The sequence below is a fragment of the Hoplias malabaricus genome, chromosome 2 (genome assembly GCF_029633855.1).
Source record: "Hoplias malabaricus isolate fHopMal1 chromosome 2, fHopMal1.hap1, whole genome shotgun sequence".
Classification (NCBI taxonomy): Eukaryota; Metazoa; Chordata; class Actinopteri; order Characiformes; family Erythrinidae; genus Hoplias; species Hoplias malabaricus.
In genome coordinates, this window is record NC_089801.1 from 9887353 (window position 1) to 9912044 (window position 24692).

Genomic DNA, 24692 nt, shown 5'->3' on the forward strand with positions numbered 1-24692 from the left:
TATTTATGAGCGCTAATTGCGATCATGGAAATTTATTACATTTTTTTTCCAGAAGAATATAAAAAAGAGATTGAACCCAAAGATTTAGTGTGTTGTGGTCATTCTACAAAAAATAAAATCTGATCTGTATAGGCCCTGGACACCTCTAGTTCGTTGCCGGCCAGAGGTTAGCGGTAGTGGCTAGATTGATATTCATGTTGCGTGCCAGTTATGCTCACGTCGTTCACCTTTCCTTTTGTTTGGCGCTGTGTTCCGTCCACTCAGTGCGCTTAATGACCACTTGAAGCGTTTTGTTTGGCGTGGACTTAATTTAAGTTGCATTTCTCTTTATTTTAGCCCATTACGACGTTTCCATCGAGAGAGCGAATTGCTGCTCTGGTAGGGCGTTCCGAGTTTCACTTCAGCTAATTCAATTCATTACATTACTTCAGTTCATTACAGAGATATTCACTGAATTGATGGTGAGAGGCTTGGGTCGGTGAATGAATTTCAATTAATCTCACCTGGAGTTCTGTACATATGCTTTTAATGAAGCGTTCTGTGCTTTGTGGGGCAGGATATTTGCGTTCATTTCTGTTGGTGTAATCCAGGGTTTGGCTGAGGCATGTGAACTAGTGAATGGAGTCTTATTTTAGCTCTGATTGTGGTCAAAGAGACTTGCTGTACTTTTTTCCCCAAGGACCTTTATTCTTTCTTGCTTTTGTATAAAAGACTGCATTTTGAGTTACGTACACTGGAACATCATTATGTGTACATAGTGATGTTAGAGCTAGCCCTTTTATTATGTTTTAAGCTCATTTAAACTATTTAGTGTATATTAGCAACTGTAAATGTATGAAATGTCTGTCAAAAGCACATAACTCTACACGTATTTAGAAGTAGTTTTGGACATTTTAATTGAAATTCCGTTGATTTAGCTACAGTTCTGCCTCAATTCATACAAGTAGGCATTAAGCAACCCTAATAATAAATAAACAAATATATAAATCCTCCTTCGCACACAGGCCCTGCTTAATATATCAGAAGACATTTGAAAAAACATCACGACTGCGAGAAGTTAGAACAGCTTGCTTGTAAATAAGTGAAAAGATTGGAAATTGGATTGAGGATTGAATATTGGTTCAAATTAACCGACGTAATTACTGCTAATAATGCTAATGGAGGTAGAAACACAGGCGTTCGTTCTAAACATAGTGCTTTGCCGCCCCCTGTTGGTGGCACTGTGGTAGTACACGAAGAATAAAACACTTCCGTCTAGAATTTTGTGACTTCTACATTGTAACAACAACCAAAACTATATTTTACCTGGCATTCATGACACACTGACACAGCCTTAACCTTAAAACCTTAACCTTCGTACACGTTTACCAAAACAGTCCGAAACTCATTAATGTATCTGTTCCCTCCTCTTGTCTCTCCACTCATCTTTGTTGCCTTGTTTGTTCTCTTTACAGAAATGACTACGTTGTGGAAATGTCAGACACATGTTATGGTTGCTAAGTGAACGGTGCCTAATAATATCCACACTAAGCATTTATGGGTAAAGCGCGAATGAAAAGCCCAGCATGTCTCAAACGGAGCCAATCAAACCACAAAGGAGTTTGATAGGATGGTAATTACCCCATAGTATGGCTGTCACTTTTGATACATCCGCATAAAAAAGAGTGTGGAGGGGGGTGTATGTGTCTGAAAGTGTGCATGTGTGTGTGTGTGTGTGCACGCCTATGTGTCTAAAATAGCTAATTCATTCTTTTCCTCAGCTCTGAGGGAAACGTCATGCTCTGAACTGGCAGGTATAGAAGTCCATGAAAGGAAAAACGTCGGAAGTAGAAGTGTTCCGTCTACGGCGTCTTAGTCAAGATTGGTTTCTATAGCCATTATAACCACTGGAAGCATTCACGGTGATATTGTTTAACATTACGGTACATTAGTAGGTGGAATTAAAGCATGTTTGTGTTGAAGCGGTTGAGCTGTAGTACATTTTTGACGTTTCAGTCTGTACATAAAATGGTGGGTGGAACAGTGTAGTGGATAACCGCTGGTGTCGATATGACAAACCGGGGTTTTAAAACACCAACCACACCACACTATACCAATAACGGTCCTTGGGCAAGACTCCTAACATTATATTTGCCTAACAAATATAACATGATTAAATTTCGTAGTGTATAAGTGTATACCCTTCCATTCCCGAAGGGCATGGGCATTGGGTGGGTTGGTACATGAGCCAGTAGTGGAACCTAGGTGCGCTGCCATATTGGATTAATGTGGACTGCCTAGTAGCTATCTATACATGGTGCCCACATTGGTCTATTGTGCATTGTGATCATTTAGAAATATATGTGTCTTTAGGTGGGCTGCCCATAGTGGCCCATGTTTATCTGGGAACATTTTATTTCAAGCACCTATTGTTTATGGCCAATTTAGACAAAAGTGGCAACTCCAAAATGAATCTGTAAATAAAGAGTCTGTTCTGAATTTGTGTGGCAGGACAGGGACGTCTCTCCACCATCTGATGGTGAGGTTTATTTGGAGCACTGTGTTAAACATAGGCCTAGCTCTGGCTGTGAATTTTCCACAAGCTTCAAAAGATTTACATTAAAGGTTACATTAAAGCTACCAAGAGGGTGTGAAGTCTGTGATTTTATGTTCAAAACAGTCATCAAAAACACATTTAAAAAATGGAAATACCAGACTATGAACAAGGTATCGTTCATTTAAACGTGTTCAACTGTAAAAAATACAGGTGTTAAATTGTATTCTATGTTAATTTGTGCCCACACATGTTTACCTGTACTAGTTTACACTCCTTCTAAAACACCATTATTATAATAGCATTATAACTGTGGCTTTATCTCCCCATTCCTTTAATACTGACAAAATCAATAGCAATATTATCTAGGTGTGAACAAGAATTGAGAAATATCACCAAGAAAATACAGTTCACGGACCATTTCTAGCCTACCTTTGATCATTTTATCGGAGAGTAAGCAACAATTCCAATTGATGTTACATCCACATGTTTCACGGAGGGGAGGTGAAGGGTCTTGGAGCGGTTGCTAAGCAATGACTGGAGCCAGTGATCACTCTTGAATGACTTTTGCAGCCTTAGGACTCTGATTATGAAAAAAACTTTTATATTAGTTCATCTGTTTTTTTGTTTTGTTTTGTTTTTTTTTGTTTTTTTTTTTCTTGCAGCGCTACTATAAACACCACAACTCAACTTGCTGCGTCACTGATTGAAAACACCTGTTTAGGGTTACATTTAATCCTAATGTTTCGGAGGGGCGCCCTCTAGTGGCCTGAGCAGGTGAACGTGCGCTCAAAAAAGCCAGTGGTAAGATGCAGGGATAAAATGAGGAAGGCGTGAGTTATAGAAGCTACAGAAGCTAATCGTCTCCTATTTTATTTCAGTAAAAGCTTGGCCACAAGGTCAGAACACATGCTGGACAAGGTGCCAGTGCTTCGGTCACCTGTGTTACAATCAACCAATCAGAATGTGCTTTGAACTGTGGGAGAAAGTCAGAGCACCCTGAGGAAACCCATGCAGACACATCGAGAACACACCACGCTCCAAACAGACAGTGACCTGAGGTGAGGAAGGAACACAGGACCCTGAGACTCTGGAGCTGTGCAGCAAGGACCCTACGTGTCAAGTCCCCAAAGCAGTTCCACTTCTCCAAAGCCCAGAAGGGGTGGATTTCACTCTGTCCACACATGGCACTCCATAAAATAAATACTGAGTACTCGGTACTACGGTGGCGCAGCAGGTAGTGTCACAGTCACACAGCTCCAGGGACCTGGAGGTTGTGGGTTCAATTCCTGCTCCAGGTGTGAGGAGTTGGTGTGTTCTCCCTGTGTCCGCGTGGTTTCCTCCGGGTGCTCCGGTTTCCTCCCACAGTCCAAAAACACATGTTGGTAGGTGGATTGGCGACTCAATGAGTGAATTGGGTGTGTTGCCCTGTGAAGGACTGGCGCCCCCTCCAGGGTGTATTCCTGCCTTGCGCCCAATGATTCCAGGTAGGCTCTGGACCCACCAAGACCTAAATGGGTACTAAAGCCAAAAGAACTCTAAAATAAACCCCTTTGGATTTCTATGTCCATTAGCATAATTAGCTAGTTATTGTTGGCTAATTTGAAAAAAAAAACATTTAATCTTATTGTATAAAAATTAAGCTTATTAGCAAGCAAGCTGTTCTACGTCCTTCTGATCGTGATGTGTTTAAAAATGTCTTTACGCAAAATACCAGGTCTTTCTGTGGTACAGTCAGGTTTTTGAGCTAATGTAGCATGCTAAATCATGTCAAAACATGTAAGTTTGTGGATGGAATGGAATGGAATTTTTTCTTCTTTTTATTGGGAATTTAATCTGCAAAATATACCATTTGTGTAATATATGGTTTGTGTTGATAGATTCTGGAGCCAATAATGACATTGTGGACAAGATTAGATAACATGCTAACATACAACATGCTAACAGGTATCATAATTAGCTGAAAACATAATAAACACATTAATAAAAGCTGTCTTTGCATATGTCTCCACAATATTGGTGTTTAATGTTTATAACTTGACATATAGTCTCTCTATAAACTTACAATACAGTTTCTTTATAGTGAACAAAAGTCCATTGGGCAAAAACACACTGTTTAAAGGAAGATGAATAGCTTACACTGGGCTCAATTCATCAATACACAGTACAGAAACAATTTTTTTTTTTTAAATACACACACATTTGACATCCATTCTGAATCCATTGTTTTTGTAATGTCACAAAAGACACACATTTACATATGTCCATCTATTCAGCCAGCAGCAGTTTAGCTCTGCCCATTCACATTCATGTTGTAAGGCGTGATTCAACTCTGCCTCAGTTCCAGCTGGAAAAGGAAACCACTCCCACAGTTCTCTACACGATTTGCCTCAGGGGAATCCCTGCTGTCATGTTGAAGGGCATTCCGATTCTCCCAAGGGGCATGGGATGTCGCTATCAGTAGACTTTCAAATCCTCGGTTTGGCCCGGGCGAAGACATCCACAGAAAACAGAGGTCAAATAGTATCTTACACATTAAGCAAACATTTGGACATAAAGTAATTACTGGCCACCTCTGGTCTCCAAATGTACCATTGCTGTAGAATAACAGAAGCAGGAATAACTTCCCTAAAAGTCCAGAAGAGGGAGTGAGGATGCCCCAAAAAACTACAAATCCTGTAATAAAATACTCAAACAAGGTGATGAGTGCATAAATAATCCCCGACACTCGGCTTTTACACAGCATCCCACTGGGTGGATTTCTCAAGAAGCCAGTGATCGCTCTGAACACTGGTGTGAATATCAAATACTCAGACTGATATACACTACTTTTCAGACTGACAGGGACACTGACATGTTGTTGGTGCATTAGACTGTGTTACAATAGTATGAGTGGATCAGACACAGCAATGCTGCTCAAGTTTCTTAGTCCAGAAGTGACGTTGAGGGCTTTAAAAACTCCAGCAACACTGCTGTGTCTGATCCACGTACACACTAGCGCAGCAACACACCTTAGAGGTCATACACAAAAATTGATTCTGTTATAAGCAGCATAGCTTTTTTGGCATATCATATCAGCAATAGCTATATAAAGAAGCCCCCTGCCACATTTACTTTGTACCACTTTTGCATACCAAAATAACTCAATGTTAAAACGAATTATTTCTTGCGTTTTTAATCCACAATGCAAAACCTGAAAAGTTCTATGTTTATAGTTCCAACCACAAGATGGTGCTCTCTATATTGAATTAACCTGAAATCACAGTTCCTCCACAACACTGCAACAGGAAACAATCTCCGGTCTTCACACTCCGGTTTTAAGGCAGACACATTATTTACAGTTGATTATTAGCACAATTAGAAGAGAAAAATAAAAACAACAGATTTCCATTTGCCAGGTTTCTGTAAGCACAGTAAAACAGCAGGTGCTTTCTTTCAACCTGACCACCTGGCAAAACATGTAGTATAATATGAAAAAAGTAAAAAAAAAAAAGTATATATATATATATATATATATATATATATATATATATCACACACACACACCTCAGCACGCTCTCATACACCTCACACACACACACACACACACACACCACGCGCGCGCCACTGCTGCAGAGTGTGTGCAGCGCGTGACGTCAGCAGCGGCAGAGCGGCTCCTCTCGGTCGGAGCGCGAGGAAATTATTTAAAAATATTTCAAAATGGGGGAGAAAGTACGAGGTGAGAAACGACGTTTATGATTCATTTCTGTTCTTATTTGTTTATTGTGAGGTGGGGGTGGACGGCGTGTTGTGTTTTGAGCGCAGTGTCGATTTGGGTTGATGAGTACGTAAGGAAATATTTCATAAATATCTGCAAATCTGTACAACCGTTAACCGCGAACCGTTAACGTCTAGGGCGCTTGACTGAGAGGGATTTAGCTGCGGAAAACACGCCCAGACCCGGTGTTGATCTTTCAGAAATGGAGGCGGTAATGGTGCTGTAATGGTGTTTGGGGTTCGGTTGTGTGGAGCAGACATGGTGAAATGACCGTTATCTCGGACTGTGATTGGGTTTAAACGGCTCTACGGTGACGGTCCGCTTGGTTGTGTGTTGGGGCTGTTAAAAGGATTCTGCTGGGGTACACCGTGAGGGGGAATTGCAATGTCACCCTCAGAGTAAAGACCTTTTCCCCACGTCCAGGTGGGAGAGGACTGGTGGTCTTTATCACCGGGGTCTGGTTCTGTCTGGAGCCCGTTTAGCTCCTTCCTTCTTGTCGTAGGTTTCAGTTGAAGTGGGCGTGACCTCAGCTCTGATTCAAAAAGCTGCAGCCTTTGCCTCCAATAGCCTCGAGCTGTGGTCATCAGCACACACCTAACACATCTACAACACATCTAACACACGTTTGTCACACATCTTTTTTTACACTCAGTGCTAACACACGTCTACCATACATTCAATACACAGCTAACATATATACTATGTTAACACATCTAATACACATTGTATACACTTCTAACTGACATCTAATACACATATAGCTACATTTATGTCATATCTAATATATATCCAATACACATCTAGGTCTATCCAGTATCTAATACCCATCAAACAAATATCAATCCAGTATCTACACTTCACACACACTAACACACTTTTAACCCATATCTAACATACATCTAGTCCCACCTGATTCCAAGCCGTTTTATGATGCATCAGTCCCTTTAGCACCCCTGAATGTGAAAGCTCTGATAGCTTGTAAATAGGCTTGGGACCATATGGGCCCAAATGACATTTTGAACAAAAGGACAGCTCAATATTTCAAATGAAAGACTGGTCAGAAGGCCAAAAAAAAAAAAAACCCAGCACTAGTTTGATGCTTGTTTAGTCGGTCACTCAGGTTATACTCTGTAGATTTTTATAGATTTGTCGATTTAAAGAGCGATATTTTCATTGAAATGTGAATACTTGTTCAAATTATTTTGTAGTCAATCATATATTACTTATGCCCCACTGGTTTGAAGCCATTCATAGTAGGATCTCAAGTGGAATGGTCTGCTATTGCCTGTGATTAATGGGATAGCAAATTCACCATCATTGCAACTTAGTCAAAAACTAATGTTTAATCCACACACATGGGAAAATATCCAAAATAGTCACCTTGTATTTTCCTCAGAATTCAAAATATTTAAATGGAAGATTGACCCATCCTTGTTTTTTCTGTTAAAGTGGGTATTCAATAAGTCATGTATGGATTGAAATAAATAACTAGCTAATTAATGTTGTAATTTTGTATTCAAGTTTACATTAATGTTCATTACAGAATATCGGAAACACGAACAGCCGTTATTGCATCTCATAATGCAGCGTTTCCTTATTTATTCATAAAAATATGGTATATTTTGGATGTGGACACTGTTTGATGGGTGTTCAGTCATTACAGGTATGCAGTTCCACTGTTCTACGGCCCACTGCTTTATAACTACGATTCCCTGCATCGGTCATTGTGACCTTAGACTTATGTGTAGCTACGCTTGAGGCTTACATTTTTAAGCTGGGTTTATCTCAGTGTTTCTATGTCTTAAGGGGGTTTTCTGCTAAACGGACTTTCTATTAAGTCCCCTAAGTCCCCTAAAAGCAGATATATATTATTCAGTAAGCACTATGAAAGTACATTTGGAATTTAGTTATTACTATGAAACTAATATGTAAGAAGTAATTAAGAGAGCATAGAGGCATTGCAGGTAGCATCGCTGCCACACAGTTCCAGGGCCATGTGATTGTGGGCTCAATCCCAGCCTTAGCTCACTAAGGAAGTTGATGTGTTCTCCCTGTGTCTGTGCGGGTTTCCTACAGGTGTTTTGGCTTCCTCCCACAATCTAAGGGCAGCGCACTGACCCTGAACAGGATAAAGCAGTACAAGATGTGCCCCATCTCCTCATCATAATGAATATTTTGAGATATTGAATATGAAATAAACACTGCAATATGATTTTACACTTGATTTGTTGATATGATTTTAAAGCAGGATATCAACTTTGCAGCTTACAGGTGGCAGGTTAGTCCCTTAAGTGTGAGGTTATGCACATGTTTATGAGGGTATGTAGGTGTGAGTGTGTGCGAAGCTGTATATTTTCCATTAATTGCTGTAGAAGGTTTTGCAGCAATCCGCCATTTATGTCCCCATAGCTCTGTAATGAGAGATTGTATTATTTACAGTAGCAGACGTTCGGTCGTGCCCTGCATGGGATTCTTCATTGATCTCATTCTCAGTCGATACTGTAGCGTGTAGAATGAATGCAGGCGAGGGTTATCATAGTAATGTTAGGTTCATAGACTTCATTGACTTTGGTGCAGGTCTGCCAGGACCTTGGGGGAATTTAGATGTAGAGATTTACTGCACAATGGAATTGATGGATAGGGTTTTGATTAGGGATGTGTGTTGGTATCCTGTTACATTTAATCAAAGGAAAATAAAATCAACACCGTCTGTGGCCAGGAGTCCAAGAGAGCTTTAATTGGCCTCAATTTCGCTGGGTGGGTAGGATGGACCTTCCTCTCTCTAATCACTCAGCTAGGGTTCTTTGTGGCTGGAGGGATGGATAGATTCCTGTAGCTAATGTTAGCTAGGTCCAAAACAATGAAAAAATATTTCTCTGACAAATGTAAGAAGGTTTTATCGGTTTATATCGATATCGGAATTATATCGAATGCGGCACGGTAGCGGCCGGTAGGTAGTGTCGCAGTCACACAGCTCTAGGGACCTGGAGGTTGTGGGTTCGATTCCCGCTCCGGGTGACTGTCTGTGAGGAGTTGGTGTGTTCTCCCTGTGTCCGCGTGGGTTTCCTCCGGGTGCTGCGGTTTCCTCCCACAGTCCAAAAACACACGTTGGTTGGTGGATTGGCGATTCAAAAGTGTCCGTGAATGTGTGTCTGTGTTACCCTGTGAAGGACTGGCGCCCCCTCCAGGGTGTATTCCTGCCTTGCGCCCAAAGATTCCAGGTAGGCTCTGGACCCACCGCGACCCTGAATTGGATAAGCGCTTACAGATAATGAATGAATGAATGAATGAATTATATCGAATGAAATTTAGAAATATAGTGTAATATACATTTTGGCCATATAGTCCAGCCCTAGTTTGGAGTCTGTTTCATTATAGAGAGTGACCTGTTCTCTGAGCCCTTCTCACAAAAACTGCACACTGTCATTGATAACTGAAGAATGTTATACACTTATCTCTCAAGGCTAATGGCAAATGCATCTCTAGCATTGATCTGTGAAGGAGCTGTGAAACACTACACCTGGTTAAAACCCACCCTAAATCTCATGGGGTCTCACTTTGCTTTCCTCTTTGGATTCAGTCTGGCACTTTGCTAATAGCCAGTTCTCAGGCCATTTTTACTCTAAATGGTGTTCTGATGAGCTTCAACAACACAACACGTGTAATATGTTTGTTCTGAGGAAAGATCTAGATTGATTTTGCGAAGGGAACACTAGGTATGAGTTGTGTTTGTAGATCCCGGGGCTCCCTAGTGTATTTCATTTTTACAACACTGTACTGAAATCAATGCGGAGAGGGGAGTGTTGGTTTCCTATGCTCCTCTAGAAGTTACATAGTGCAGTTTCTGTAGTGCTGAGCCCAGAGTGGTAACAACAGAGGCTCTCACCCTGAAATAGTCACCCTTTGTTGTTTTAATTTACAAATTGCAAGAGCTGCAGTTTTAATCACAGCCTACAAGTATTTATTAGTCAAAGTGAACACAGATTCAATAACAGAGCTCGTGAGCTGTCTGTAGAGGAGTTAGTAGCAAACATGGATGGAATATTTACAGTGTAGCCTAATGCAAGTCGGCTAGGTATTAATAAACAAAACAAAAAAAAAAGATTTGACACCTCATGCAGTTTTGGTGTACAGATATATAGTATTTTCTGTACGCTCTGCTCGGCTGTTCCAGCTGATTTGAGAGTTACTGTTCTGCAGTATTGCTTCAGACAAGCACCTGACAGTCCTTGAGAAAAAATATGCAGTCTGAGGATTTCTGTATGCTGGCATGGGTTCAGTTTATTCTGACGCTGCCTTGTTACTCTTGTGTGTCTGTGGGGTTGGGTATGTGAGAGAGGAGAGGGGCGAGGAGTGGTTTATTGCACTGGTGGCATGGTTGGAGCTGTGGGTAATTGAAGATAATTGGTTCAGTGGAAAGCCCTCAGATCAATAGGAGGCTGTGTAATCTCTAGGTACTGGAGTCCCATCTTTTGAGACACTATTCTTGGCCAAAAATCATTATGAGACATTGGAAGGAGTATCACTTTCAATGCTAAGAAGACTGTAACACGCTAATGCCTTTGAGAAGTGGGGCTCAAGCTAGTCAGGCTAATCTTGTTCAAAATATGTTCAGTGTGTTGTGGTGTCGTATTTGGGATAGAGCTTCAGCACTGTTTTTCCAGATGTCTTGTTGTCTTTTGCTAGTTTATATTACTTTTTTTATACCTACATTTAGAAGCTTCTATGGCCACAGGTGTATAAAACCAAGCACTTTGGCATGCAGGCTGCTTATGCAAACAATTGTGAAACAATCTGTCACTTTCAGGAGCTCCATCAATTCCAGTGGGGTACCTTGATGGTTATGTCGTGAAATTTCCTCACTACTAAATATTCCACAGTCAACTGTCAGTGGTATTATAACAATGTGGAAGTGACTGGGAACAACAGCACCTCAGCCACAAATTGGTAGGCCACTTAAATGGCAGAGCATGATCAGCACATAGTGCTCAGAGGTGGCCAACTTTCTGCAGAATCAATCGCTACAGACTTCCAAACTTCACGTGGCCTTCAGATTAGCTCAAGAACAGTGTGCTGAGAGTGTCATGGAATGGGTTTCCATGACCGAACAGCTGCATCCATGCCTTAAATCGCCAAGTGAAATACAAAGTGTCTGATGCAGTGGTGTAAAGCACGCCGCCACTGGCCTTTAGGGCAGTAAAGCCGTGTTACGGTTCCAGCATGAATGTGCACCAGTGCACAAAGCAAGGTCCATAAAGACATAGAGGAGTGAGTTTGGTGTGAAAGAACTTGACTGAGTCCTGACCTCAACCTGATAGCACATCTTTGGGATAAATTAGAGCAGAGACTGCGAGCCAGTCCTTCACCTCCAACATCAGCGTCTGACCTCATGGAAAGCCTTCCCAGAATAACTGAAGCTGTTATACCTGCAAAGGGTTTGCTGGCATCATATTAAATCCTGTGAATTAAGAATGAGATCTCACTCAAGGTCATATTGAGTAAAGTACATATTGATAAAGGCAGACGAGCAAACACTTTTGGCAATATAGTGTAGGTTGCCCACATACATGTCCAAGTTAGACTGTAAAATGGATCAGCTTCTGGACGTTGTTTGTGTTTTCTATCAGTGTATGAAAGCCACACAGTGGAGTGCACTGCGGAAGTTTTCAAGTGAGAGGTATGTTTGTAAGGGGCTATTTTACAATTTATATGTTCACAAATGAAATACAAATCCACAATTAATAGTTACCCAGATTTTGTTTTTTGTAGATGAAAATGTTCTACCCTTCTACCCTCCAGCCTTGCTCCTGGCATTCCCCTGCATTGAGCATTTTCGAGTCTTCCAGTTGCACACTCCAGCTTCATTATAGGCTTGATAATGTGCCAATGAGCTGAGGCGGCTGTCTTACTGAAGGAAAAAGCACTGAAATATTCAGTGTATGGGATGGACTTCTATCTAACAGCTAAGATGATGTTAAGGTCACCTAGTTCAACTTTAATTTGGTGCTTTTCAAGTTTTTCAGGTATTTAAATCTAAATGTTTGTGAATTAAGCCAATGACCCAAAGGAGACATGTAAGTTAGTGCATTACTGGAACAATAAGAGGTTTTTCTATTAGAGACATATTTGATAGTTGTAGCCCTGAACTGAAGCAAACCCTTCCAACACAGCAGTTCTAATTAAACTCTAGTTCATGTGAAACCCTGTCCCAAACTGGCTTTAGATCAATTTATTAGATCCCCTGCATGCCCTACTCTGAGTGTCCACCTGTAATACCCTCAGCTGCTGTGGGAGAAAGATTTTCAGCTTCCTACTCTGTGCCACTCCAGCTCTTGCCCGGTCTGGGGCTGATCTTTCAGAGAGAACGAAGCTCACATGTCTTTAAAGAGACAGCTGTTATAGACTGACTCCGTGTGAAGCCTACCTTCGCGTCCCCAGTGGTCTAATTAAACAGTACAACGATGGTACGCTTGCAGCCTTCATAACCAGCTCACTGGGCTAAACGTGGGATCCAAAGACAGATAACTGGAGGAGTGATGGTGAGAGCCTGGCAGATAACAGATCTCAGTGTGAAAACAGTACTGTTGTACACTGTCTGTTTATGCTGTGTTTGTGCAGCCTTACATCTTATAAGGCGTATCTTTCAGTTGCTTTCCTCACCTTCCTTTCTTCTCATTAATTATTTGAGAGGTTCATAGTTGCTTAAATGGGGCGGCATGGTGGCACAGCAGGTAGTGATGCAGTCACACAGCTCCAGGGACCTGAAGGTTGTGGGTTCGAATGCCACTAATGGTGACTGTCTTTGTATGTTCTCCCTGTGTCGTCCAGTGATTCCAGGTATAGGCTTCAGCCCCACCGTGACCCTGAATGGATAAGCGGTTTCAGACAATGAATGAATGAATAGTTGCTTAAGTGTACTGCAGTAATTTTTAAAATAATATATATTTGCATTAAAAAAAACGAAAATCAAGGTGGTGCTATAACATTGGAAGTGGCAGAGATGTTTGTTTATTTGATTGTGTCAGTAGCACCTTTAGAGGGCAATAGTGAGTAATGTTTGTTTATTTGAGTTCATGCTCTTGTAAATTGGGTATTAATATTTAAAGTAAATACAGCATTTACTGTGTATACACGTCCATGTCTCTGCTGATTCCCACTTCATACTCTAGATTCGTCAGTACTACATCTTTTTTCTCGTCTCCCGGTCTCCTGCTCTCTTTCTGTGCCTCTGTTCTGGCCGCAACGCCTCCTAACCTCTCACCGATGACTCATCAAATTTGCAGATCCTGTCCTTGCTGCGCTTCTCAGAGTCCGTATCCGTGGCAACGGCAGCCGTCCATCTTCATAGGAGAGATGCAGGTTCGCATCTCTGTCCGTTCGTTGGACCCTGGAGTGGTCACTAGAATGCTAATAGCGTGTCAGCATCATAATGCTCACCGCCCCAGGTCTCATAAGCATCCGGTTCCATATCACTCCATTTTGGTTATTGCCACTGCTGGTAATAGTTCTTAATCCTGCGTCAGTTTCACACCTCTCTTAACCTCAGAGCCCTGACAGGGAATACTGTAATCAAAAGCCATTGTGGAAGACTGCTGAATACTGCGAGCCAAACATCTAATTTTGGCATCAGATTGTGTTTGCACTGATAAGGTCTTAGAGGCTTGGGGGAGGGAGGGGGAGAGAGAGAGAGCATGAAGAAAAGTAGATAGAACAGGGACGCAGATTTACCATGGCACAATAGGGTCATGCAAAAAATAAATAACTAAATAAATGACAATGCGAACCACAAAATACTGTCTTACCATAGGGCCTTGTTTTTTTGTGATCTCCAGATGAGAAGCAAAATGGATTAAAAGTTGTCCCTCATCATTTTTACCAGTTTAAAGGTACTGTCTATGATTCTGGAGAACGGCTGTTCTCAAAGCAAACCCCCTCGGCCCCACCCCCACAATCAGTGCTGCTTCAAAAGCTCCACCTCCCAAAGCCATGCGTGCTCATTTGTTTTGGTTTATTATTTATTTACCGGCATCTTTTAATGTGGAAGGTAGATTTGAATACGAAGCAGACGGTAGCTTGTTTGTTGTTGAACTTGACTGTAAGCGTTTATTCTCAGTTTGAATTTCCATAAAAGCTCATTTGCATTTTGCTGATTTTGTAGTGTTCTCTGTATGTTTATTCTTTTATGTAAAGTTAGCTATGGTCCCCTGAATCTCGAGTCTGTTCCACCTTAAGTAATGTAATATGCTGCGTCTTTTAAGGTGGAAAAGCATGATTAAAAACTGAACATAAATGAGAGAATGCTTGGATGTTTTTTTAAAATCACATCATATTTTTGAAATGGCTTTTTTCTGACATTAGGTTTGTGTCAGTACTTCCCAGTTTGGCTGCCCAAATGATATATCGGTTGAGCTATAGACAGCAGCAGTGGTGTCAGCAGCTATATGACCCTGGTCACCATGAATCTAGAAGGTGCTTATATTGGTGCATATTGGCTTATTCGAGATTTACTCCTGACCAAGCAGCACAGCTCAGAATTAAGATGCATTTATGTATTCGTGCGGGAGAGGAAGCATCGCTATGGCAACCAGACCTTAAGCTGGGTGCCAGTAGCAGCAGATGTGGCCTTGGTTTAGAGCCGCGTGTGAAAGAGTGTTTTCAGACTCTCTCATTCTCTCATTCTCTCTCTCTCTCTCTCTCTCTCTCTCTCTCTCTCTCTCTCTCTCTCTCTCTCCCTTTTAGAAGAGCCATTAATCTGTTACCTACGCTCTCGTGTGTTCTTTGATGGGATATCGACCATCAGGACTGGGATTGTTCCAGGAGACTATGCTCGGCTGCTCCTGGCCCAGTCCCAGGCTTTGTAGGAGAAAGAGCAAAGCTCTCAGATCAACAGCAAAAAACAAGTCCTGCAAGATCTGGAGGTGGTGGATATAATGAGTTGTGAGGACTGAGGGTGAGACATTTTCCATCACAAGTAGGTTAACAGTGAAAGACAATAAATATTCTGACTAGCGACTTTTTTTTTTATATATTTATTTTTACTTTGGTCCAGGTGCTGCACTCTGTTATTACTTTATCATTTCTCTGATAGGTTGATATAGATATGTACATTCAGGTCTTCTAGTTTTATTATTAAGCAATTATTAATTAGTAAACATTATTGCCAATTTTTGACTGATCCTAAAAGCTCTGATATACAGCCGTTGGGATAAAGGAGGGTATGCTGGGTTTTTGAAATTTGATATTTATGTTTCTATGCTTCTGAAAGCTTAATGTGTACTCATTTAAAGTCTTCTTTATCTGCATGGTATGACAGTATGGTGGTGAAGCCACTAAAATGCAAGGTGTCTGCACTTTAACATCAGCACTTGGCTTGTTTATGACATGTGACAGCCCTGAGCCTTTAGGTTTAACAGATAGGTCACTTGAGCTGATGCTAACAGCTGTGTGATTTATAGCAAGGGTACTGTGATGGTTAGTCTATTATAACACTCTATGTCCAAATGTATATAGATACCCCAATTTTAATGAATTCAGCTATTTCACCTGCACCCATTGCTGACACAGTTGAGACTTATGAGCAGCAGGATGCCAGTAATATGTGACCTGTTGCTAACTTTAGCTATAAATATTGTCAGTGCATTCTCACACTGTAGCACACTCTCCACTTTTTTTATTACTAAACACATGTGAGCAATCAGCTAATTCAGCACTGTCATAGAGAGGCCATTCTCCGTGACTTAGAGCCTAACCACTTGAAGAGATTAGCTGACCCTGTATATTTTATTTACAGCTTTAATTCAAGCTGTCTACATTAGATTGGAAGTTGATTTAAATGCTGTCTGACAAATGTTTTTTAATCCTGTAACATGGAACCTGGGCTAAAAGATAAGACTGACAAACTCAGTGATGTGAGTTCCACTGTTGGGGCAGGGGGTGCCATTTCAGCTTCGTTAGTTTGAAATAGGATTTGCAAGGTATTCCGATATTACTTCGAGGCTGTGGTATCAGTCCATTGCATTTATCCTAATTGGAACTTCCTGATGTCTGACTGGATATCTGAGCAAGCTTATGCGCCCCACTTCGGGAGCACTTAACTCAAGTATATCATGTTGGCTGTAGAGAATTTGCTTAACATTTATTTCCATTTATTCCCAGCGTTAACCCTGACTGTAGGCTTGTGTTGTGATATGGAAATGTATAACCTGTAACTAGCTTTGTGTACAGACCTAGCAGTCCCTAGCAAGTTTAAGCAGGGCAGCCCAGCAGCTGGGAGCTGTTTTTCTTAGGTTCATTGTCTATATAACCCTGGTTCCATCCTCTTCTGCAGAAACCTTTTACTGTCATTTCCCACATGACCCCATATCAGTCTACACGCACATATTTCACTAATTCTAATTCTGTAAGGCAGCATTTGTAGTTGTCTTACTGGGTTAATTGAATTTGGGATGGGAGATGTCACTTTGCAACTAATTGCCCACTCAGATGCCTCTGGACGCAGCCCACTACCCGCCAAACAGGCTCGGCGCTCAGCATCCAGTTCGGTTTGGCAGATGGTGCTACGAGCTGTTAGGTTCCATTACCACAGTGCCGCTATTCTTTAATACTCATGCCTTGCAGACTGACAGCTCATGTTTTGTGTACTTTAATAGTCATTTGTCTTAGTTAGATGATATTTCAAAATATTCAGAAGATGGATTTAGCATGAAAAAGTAAATTAATAAATAGTCAATTTAAATTAAATTAGAAAATATATAATACAAATATTTGAAAGTATTTACCAAATATACTGTGAGCAGGACTTTATAATTTTTGTATTTTTTTCTAAATCCTAGAACACCAGGAATGGTCTTGGGGTCGCTGTGTGAATAAAAGTCTCCATAAGTGTGGAAAAAGGGGAAAGGCTGTTAAGCTGTGCCCTAATCCAGACCATTCCTAACAGTCCTCTCAGACCATTCCAACCCTGAGGACTCTTTGGAGCAGAGCCTGTATAGACACAGACGTGGACAGTGCCTTAAGTGCAGTCATGCAGACTGTATCATGAAGAGAGAAGAGGCAAGAGTGGGGCAGAAAGGAACTGTAGTGAGATGATGTGTGTTATTTAAATGGTTCCTGGAGGTTCTCCAGCATGTCGTGCTCTCAGCTGTCTGCTGTTAGCGGTGTATAGTCAGCTCTGGCCTTTCTCTACTGTAACTCCATTAAGCTGTCTGTGGGTTATGTAATCTATGGCATAATACAGAGTTAGCCATAGACATGACTCTCAGAGTCCTCTCGACTGGTTTGATGATAGTGAAAATGCGGTCAGCTGTTAGTGGCCCAGGCAGAATGAAGTTATAATCAAAAGGGGCATGGAGACGGATGGTTTGCCCGAAGTCTGAAATTCCTCTGTTGTGAGGCAAGGCCAGATCTTTTTTTTTTTTTTTTTTAACTTTAATTGATCTCTACAAAGACTCCCTGTTCTTCATTGTTATTACTGTTTCTTTATGAAGTTAGCTGCATTTTGGGACTCTAATGATGCAAGTGGTGTGCTGTATGGCTGTGTGTAATATGTCTCCAATGAGCTGATTGCTGAAGCTGTATTTTTGGAATCTCCCAAGTGCAACAGTAATATGAATTTTAATTTGTGTTCATTTCAGCCAGCGAAATTTAATAAGCTGATTCGACTTTAACACTATACATGTCTTATCTGAAATTGTCACGGTTGCATGGTATTGAAATCATATGACTATTGGCAGATAGTACTTGCTTAAGTCATAAAATTCCATTCGGGTACATCCATAATATGTTAATGCTTTGTTGGCATTACTCTTTATTAGAAAGCCAGCAAGAAACTATAAGAAATGTAACTATTGTAAAACAGAAGCATGCAGACATCTCAGACATATCGTTTAAGGGCTTAATTATTGATCTGTTTGTGTTTGTGTTTTCCAGGGCTGGAGGGAGTCCCCCTACAGAGGAACAAGTAAGAGCATACCCAGGAGACCTTAAGAAAGCCAAAGTCAGGCCGCTGTGTGAATTGTGATACCTTCACAATCAGAATGTGTGACAGTCCCTCACTATGCGGTTGAATCCAGTTCCACCTGTAACCCCTGGTAACCTAAGACGCAAAGCCTGAGATGAGCTGAGCTCTCGTGTGTTCGGACCACGTGGCTGGGAGGTCGGGGGGGTGGGGGGCGTCTGGCGGCCTGAGCCCCTCCTTGCTACAGGTGGGCCGCGGGAGCACGGAATGGCCTCTCTGGACCTGCCATACCGCTGTCCTCGCTGTGGGGAGCACAAACGCTTCCGGAGCCTATCATCTCTACGAGCCCACCTGGAGTACAACCACACCTACGAGACACTCTACGTCCTATCCAAGTCCAACAGTGTGTGTGACGCCGCCGCTTTACTCCCCCTGGTGGCCGACAGCGCCCTGGCTGCCGAGTCGCGCTTTCCGTACCGAGAGCTTCCCTGCTCGGGCGACGAGTCTTCGTCCTCCTCCGCTGCCCGCTACCTTCCCAATGTGGAGTTTCCCCTGGGCGAGATCCTAGTGAAGAAAGCCATGAGCTCTGCCGATGCCGGCAACGCCAACAACGCCGTGGCTGTGGCAGCCAACGTGGCGGCTAGCGCGGTGGAAGCTGCTTACGAAGAAGGCCTGGCCAGGTTAAAAGCCAGGGCCTTTGAGCGCCTCGAGCTGGATGAGAGGCTGGAGAAACTATCTGAGGAGGTAGAGCAGAAGATCTCTGCACGTGTGGGACGCCTGCAAGCCGAGCTGGAGCGCAAGAGCTCAGAGCTGGAGAAGGCCAAGAGGGAGAGTGAGAGATTGAGCGAGGAGAAGCAGGAGCTGGAGGACAAGGCTTCGGAGCTGTCAAGACAGGTGGACGTCTCTGTGGAGATGCTAGCCAGCCTGAAGCAAGATTTAGTCAACAAGGAGCAGGAGCTTACTCACAAACAGCAGTGAGTAGAGTTCTCATATGTATCAGGCTGTGATCATTTTCACTCTGGGTTATAGGAATACATTTAGCATATATTTATAATTGTCTACATTTTTAATTTGTTAATCACATGCACCAGATTACATCAGTCAGCTGACCCGTCTATTCGGACCATTCGGATATTCATTCATCGGGTAGGTTTTTGGTTTATAATTTTGAGATTTGGATATATATATTTTTGGATAAATGTGGCCCTAAAGGCATCCCTCCATTCGAAATGTATTCAACCTTGTCAACATAAAAGTCTTGAACGAAGCCTAAAACAGCCTAACACGAAAGCAACCTACTTACAGTGAAGCATGGCAAAGCCACGCTTCATTATGTTAGCTTTACACCTCAAATTAAAACACCTCCAAGAAGCGCTGGTTTATTTGTGTACACTCAGTGGCACGGTTTATGCACAAGTTAGTGAATGACTCAGCGAACGGAGCCTTGCTGGGAGCCAATATGGAGCTTTAATTTTGGCTCCAAATATTCAGGTATTCAGATATTTGTTCATTGGGTATGTATTCCTTTTCTAATTTTGAGATTTGTATATTTTTGGATAAATGTGATTATCGACGCTCCAGCACATTCAGGCCCCAGCAGTAAAAACAATGCTCTAACCACTCAACCCGTATTCAGGCTCATCAACATAAAAGTCTTGGTGCAAATGAAGCCTAAAACTCATATAAAACAGCCTAACATGCCAAAACAACACACTTACAACGAAGAGAGGCGATGCCACGGTTCATTTTGTCAGCTTTGTGCCTTTAATTAGAGCACCCCCACTCAAACTAGTTAAACTGTGTATACTCTGTGCCCTTAGTTAGCAAGCTGTTTAGCAGGTTAGCGAGCGAATCGGCGCTTTGAGCCATGACAAAGCCTGGAGAGAGGGACATTAAAGCAGGGGTCAGAAGTGGATTTTGCTAATGACAACTATATACACCACCCCAATTTGAGTATTTGACTGTTCACTAAATATTCCAGCCAAAGCTCCAAATCCCAAAAAATTTTATTTTTGGTATTCTGGACAGCCCTAGTGTCTACGTTTAGCATAGGTCTGGACAATAATTCAATATATATATATATATATATATATATATATTGCAATATAAAATGTTTTCATAACAATAATATGATTTTTTAACACATTTTCAATATTTCAATGCATTATTTACAACATCTGTCACTGACTAAGGTTCATTACAGGGACCTGCTGCCAGTTCAGTGCACTCAATTTAAACTTTTGTTTTAATATATTAATATTGACAAAGCCAATAGGTTTATGTTTGATGGTGATGTCTGATGTGTTTCTGATTTCTTCTTGGACGTTTTTACAGTGGATATTATACCGTTCATATCGATATCTGAATTACAGTGATCCCTCGTTTTTCGCGGGGGATGCGTTCCAAGACCACCCACGAAAAACGAATTTCCGTGAAGTAGAGGAAAGATATGTTTTTTAATGTATTTAACGAGTATTCTGACTTTTAAAACCCTCCTTGTGCTGTTAACAACCCACCCTTTACATTAAATAATGTCATTCTGTAATGTTTTTCAGCTGGAAATACATGTGATATCCTACCAGTTTCTTTAATAGAGTAATTCCTAAGCTGTGATTTAGCGTAAGTAAATTTCACTCGGATGTGGACATGAACAATACATGTACTGTACGTAAGAAATACTTGTAAATGATATATTTTTGTCAGCTACAGGCCTAGTCTAATGCATGTAAATAATAAAAAAGCCCCCTTGAAAAAACCCGTGAAGTAGCGAATCCGCGAAAGATGAACTGCGAAATAGCGAGGGATTACTGTATATCGTATCGACCAAAATTAAGACATAAATCATGATATAAATTTTAGCCGTATTGTCCAGCCCTAGTTTAGTATAAGGTCTGAGGGTATATGCTGGTCAGCCAAACAGTTTCATCAGGTCTAAAAACACCCCACATTTGTCACCTTGGGATATAGGACGGTCTTCTACACTGGAATCCGAAGTCGCAAGAATTTCATTTCAGTTCATTCATTCATTTCTTTGTTAATTTTCTGCAACCACTTCATCCCATTCAGTGTCACAGTGGTCTGGGGACAACGTGGAATCACTAGGGGGCAAGGCCTGGGACAGACCCTGGACAGGGAACCAGTTCATCACAGGGCATCACACACTCTATGGATGCCTATGGACACTTTTGCATAGATAATGTTCACCTATCTAAGCTAAGCCATTTTCTAGATGTTCAGGTCTCCTATTTGTGCTTGAAGCTCATTGTTTTCGAATGCTCTCTACCAGATGTGTGCCTTTGCTTTGCCCAAGGCCTAGCAGTCCTCGGTGAAGGGCAATTAACTTGAAGAATGCTTTGAATATGTTGCATGGCTCAGTATCTAAAAGTTCTCTGGACCAGATTTCATACTTAATCAAGCCATTTTGCTCCAGTGTATTGCCATTTCATGTGTAAATTACAATTCAAAGCTTTACCTTATTGGTCATTTCAAGGCATTGATTAAATTAATGTTACATTTTCCATGTTTTTATTGGATTGTAGATGTGAATCAACATCATAAACGTAGCTAAAGTAATTAATACTAAGTTAAATTGGGTCAATTTTGCTTTATCTTTTGCTGAGGAACTGACTGATTTCATTGTGGAGTTAATGTGCTCATAAAAAATATGAATGACTGCACTGTGATGCCGTTTTTAGCTTTAACCTTGTATTGCATCAGTCTGAGGTTGACACAGTTGTTTCATCTTTTTGTCTAAAAGGATTTCAGTCTTTTGTCTACATTCTCGTTCTTTCCTTCAATTTAACTTTTCACTATTAGGTAAGTGATTATCTAATAATGAAAAACAAATCACAATAAATATGAGGTGAAATATACATTGCCTTTTAGTCTCTGACTGAAGTTGGTGTTGTGATATAACACTGTTCTGATGAGTCTGCGTTGAGAATAGGTTTATCGTCTCTTCTTTGTGAGTGCATCAAAAATGAAAATTTCAGCCTTCTGTCAGCACTGCTCTAGGCTTTGTTCCCTGTTCTCTGACGAGCCGCGTACCGTCTTTTCCCTTCAAAGCCTGGCCAGGCCCAGCCAGGGAAAGAGCACTTCAGATTCTGCAAATGTGTGGCTGACCAAAATGACTAAACCATGTTTGACAGGTCCCTCGCGTCTCAGCGACTCTGACCACTTCCCAGAAACACTGTAGTTGCAAAGAGAGAGAGAATTGCCATTGGTTTTGAGCTGTGGCATGCTGGGAGCTTTCATTGCCTTGTTGACTCTCGATTTAGTTTAGCATCAACAGTGTGAGCTTCAGAGCTCCTGGTTTTAATGTGTGCAAGTGTTTTTCACCTCACACCATTTTCTGCCTGTGGTAGTGCATCTGAATTAAAATGAAGAAAATGACTACTTGTCCTTGGATATCTTTCTCATCTTCATATGTGCTCTCGTATTGATGCATGTTTGTTTCCATCTGTATTATAAAATTCAGTTGTTTTAATACTCATATTTGACATGTTTTCAGGATTGAGTGTAGATTACGCTATAGTAGCTTTTAGTTAGTAGAAGTTAAAATATAAATATTATCACTGTGATTAAAAGAAATGTGACAACAGCACAGAGAGATTAATAATAACCCTCAGCATTAACCCTCTGTATTAAAGGATTTGTAACTGAATCCCAAAAATATCAACCTGCTTATCTTTATTTGACAGACTTGTTGATACTGTTTAAAAATTAAACATTACAGTGCAATTGAAAGCTATGGCAGACCATTTCTGCCTCATAAAATAATACAAAATTCAGTTTTTTTTTCATTAATATGTAAGTTGCTATCTCAATATTTTGAGATACAATCTCATTATTTTGCAATACTAAGTCAATATATTGAGGTATTATCTAATTATTTTCAGATATCTCATCATATTGAGATATATATAGAGATACTACCTCATTATTTTGAGATACTAAGTCAATATAATGAGATAGTATTATATCTCAATATACTGACTTAGTATCTCATAATAATGAGAATATCTCATTATAGTGACTTAGTATCTCAAAATAATGAGATAGCGTTTCAATGTATTGACTTAGTATCTCAAAATAATGAAATATTATCTCAATATATTGACTAAGTATCTCAAAAAATGAGATAGTATCTCGATATATTGACTAAGTATTTCAAAATAATGAGATAGTATGTCAAAATATTGAGATAGCAACTTACATATTAATGAAAAAAATAATACCTTAGTATTGACTAAGTCTTTAAAAAAAAAGACTTAGCATCTCAAAATATAGAGATAGCGTTTCAATGTATTGACTTAGTATCTCAAAATAATGAGATATCTTAATATATTGACTTAGTATCTCAAAAAATGAGATAGCATTTCAATGTATTGACTTAGTATCTCCAAATAATGAGATATCTTAATATATTGACTTAGTATCTCAAAAAATGAGATAGTATCTTGATATATTGACTAAGTATTTCAAAATAATGAGATAGTATGTAGGTGCCTCTTTTTTATTATTATTTTAGTTATGTGGGGAAACAGGCTTCCATAGAAAGCTGTGGTCAGCCATTTTAGAAAACAGACTGATTGTCTCATGCAAAGCACCACAGTATTATGGATGTGGTGTTTCATGTTTGTGCTTTCTGCTTTTTTTTAAGAATCAGTTCAACTTGAAAATGTGTGAAACTGCTTTTTTGCCAAACTCTCAGGATTTATTTGTATTTTTATAAGGTGTTGCATGCCCTGTTTCCATAGCAACCATTTAGAAACAAATATAAATTTTTACACAACCCTCTCATAATATTCACAGACAGCCAGCTATTCAGCAGCGTGTCTTGAACACCTGGGCCTAAAGGCTGTGGTCAAGGGCACAGCTGTAGTAAACTGACGTTGATTTAGTTGTGATGCTGGACCCTGGCTTTGGAGCTTTGGCTGTTAGCTTATGGCTGTTCCGGGATTTGTGCTTGTGCTGTGATGTGCCTGACACTCTCCTGGGCTCTGCTGTGTGTTTCTCTTCTTGCTTTCATCTTTGCCTATTCAACTGGTTTCCCAGAATAGCAAATGAGGACTTATTTTTATCCGTCTAATTTTGCATGTTTCCATAATCGTGAGAGCTCTGCATATTTGATGGCTTATTTTTGTTAGTCTGTTCTGCCATTAGTTTCATTTGGCTCCAGAGAGGCAGAAAACTCTCCTGCTCTCCATTTTGATGAAGAGGAACAGGCAAAAGGAATACATTTGCATTTTAATAACAGTACAGATGTCATTATGTGTGTAATAAGGCCTAATAGGTCTGGATGGTAGAAAGGCCTTCGGTGCTGCCGTTGAGTTGTTAAACATTCAAAAGCTGGTAGTTTGCAGCTTATAATATCAATGTGTCATATCTGTCCTTAAATTATCGCCCTGGTTACAGAGCAACATAAAAGCCCAGCTGAAAGATGA

At 40.7% G+C, this 24692-nt stretch overlaps 1 protein-coding gene across 3 annotated transcripts in view; it reads left to right on the forward strand.

Annotated features, from left to right (window-relative positions):
* Nucleotides 1–6139: 6139 nt before the first annotated feature.
* The window catches only part of fbxo41 (F-box protein 41), a 59690-nt gene continuing 41137 nt past the window's right edge, over nt 6140–24692 (forward strand). The window contains exons 1-3 of one of the 3 annotated variants that reach the window (XM_066661543.1): nt 6205–6251; nt 15030–15240; nt 18219–19220. In XM_066661543.1, the coding sequence (XP_066517640.1) occupies nt 18514–19220 (707 nt within the window). In that variant the 5' untranslated portion in view covers nt 6205–6251; nt 15030–15240; nt 18219–18513. Of the gene's footprint in view, nt 6252–15029; nt 15262–18218; nt 19221–24692 lie in introns of those variants that run through there. The other 2 variants (XM_066661541.1, XM_066661544.1) reach the window with 2 other exon arrangements.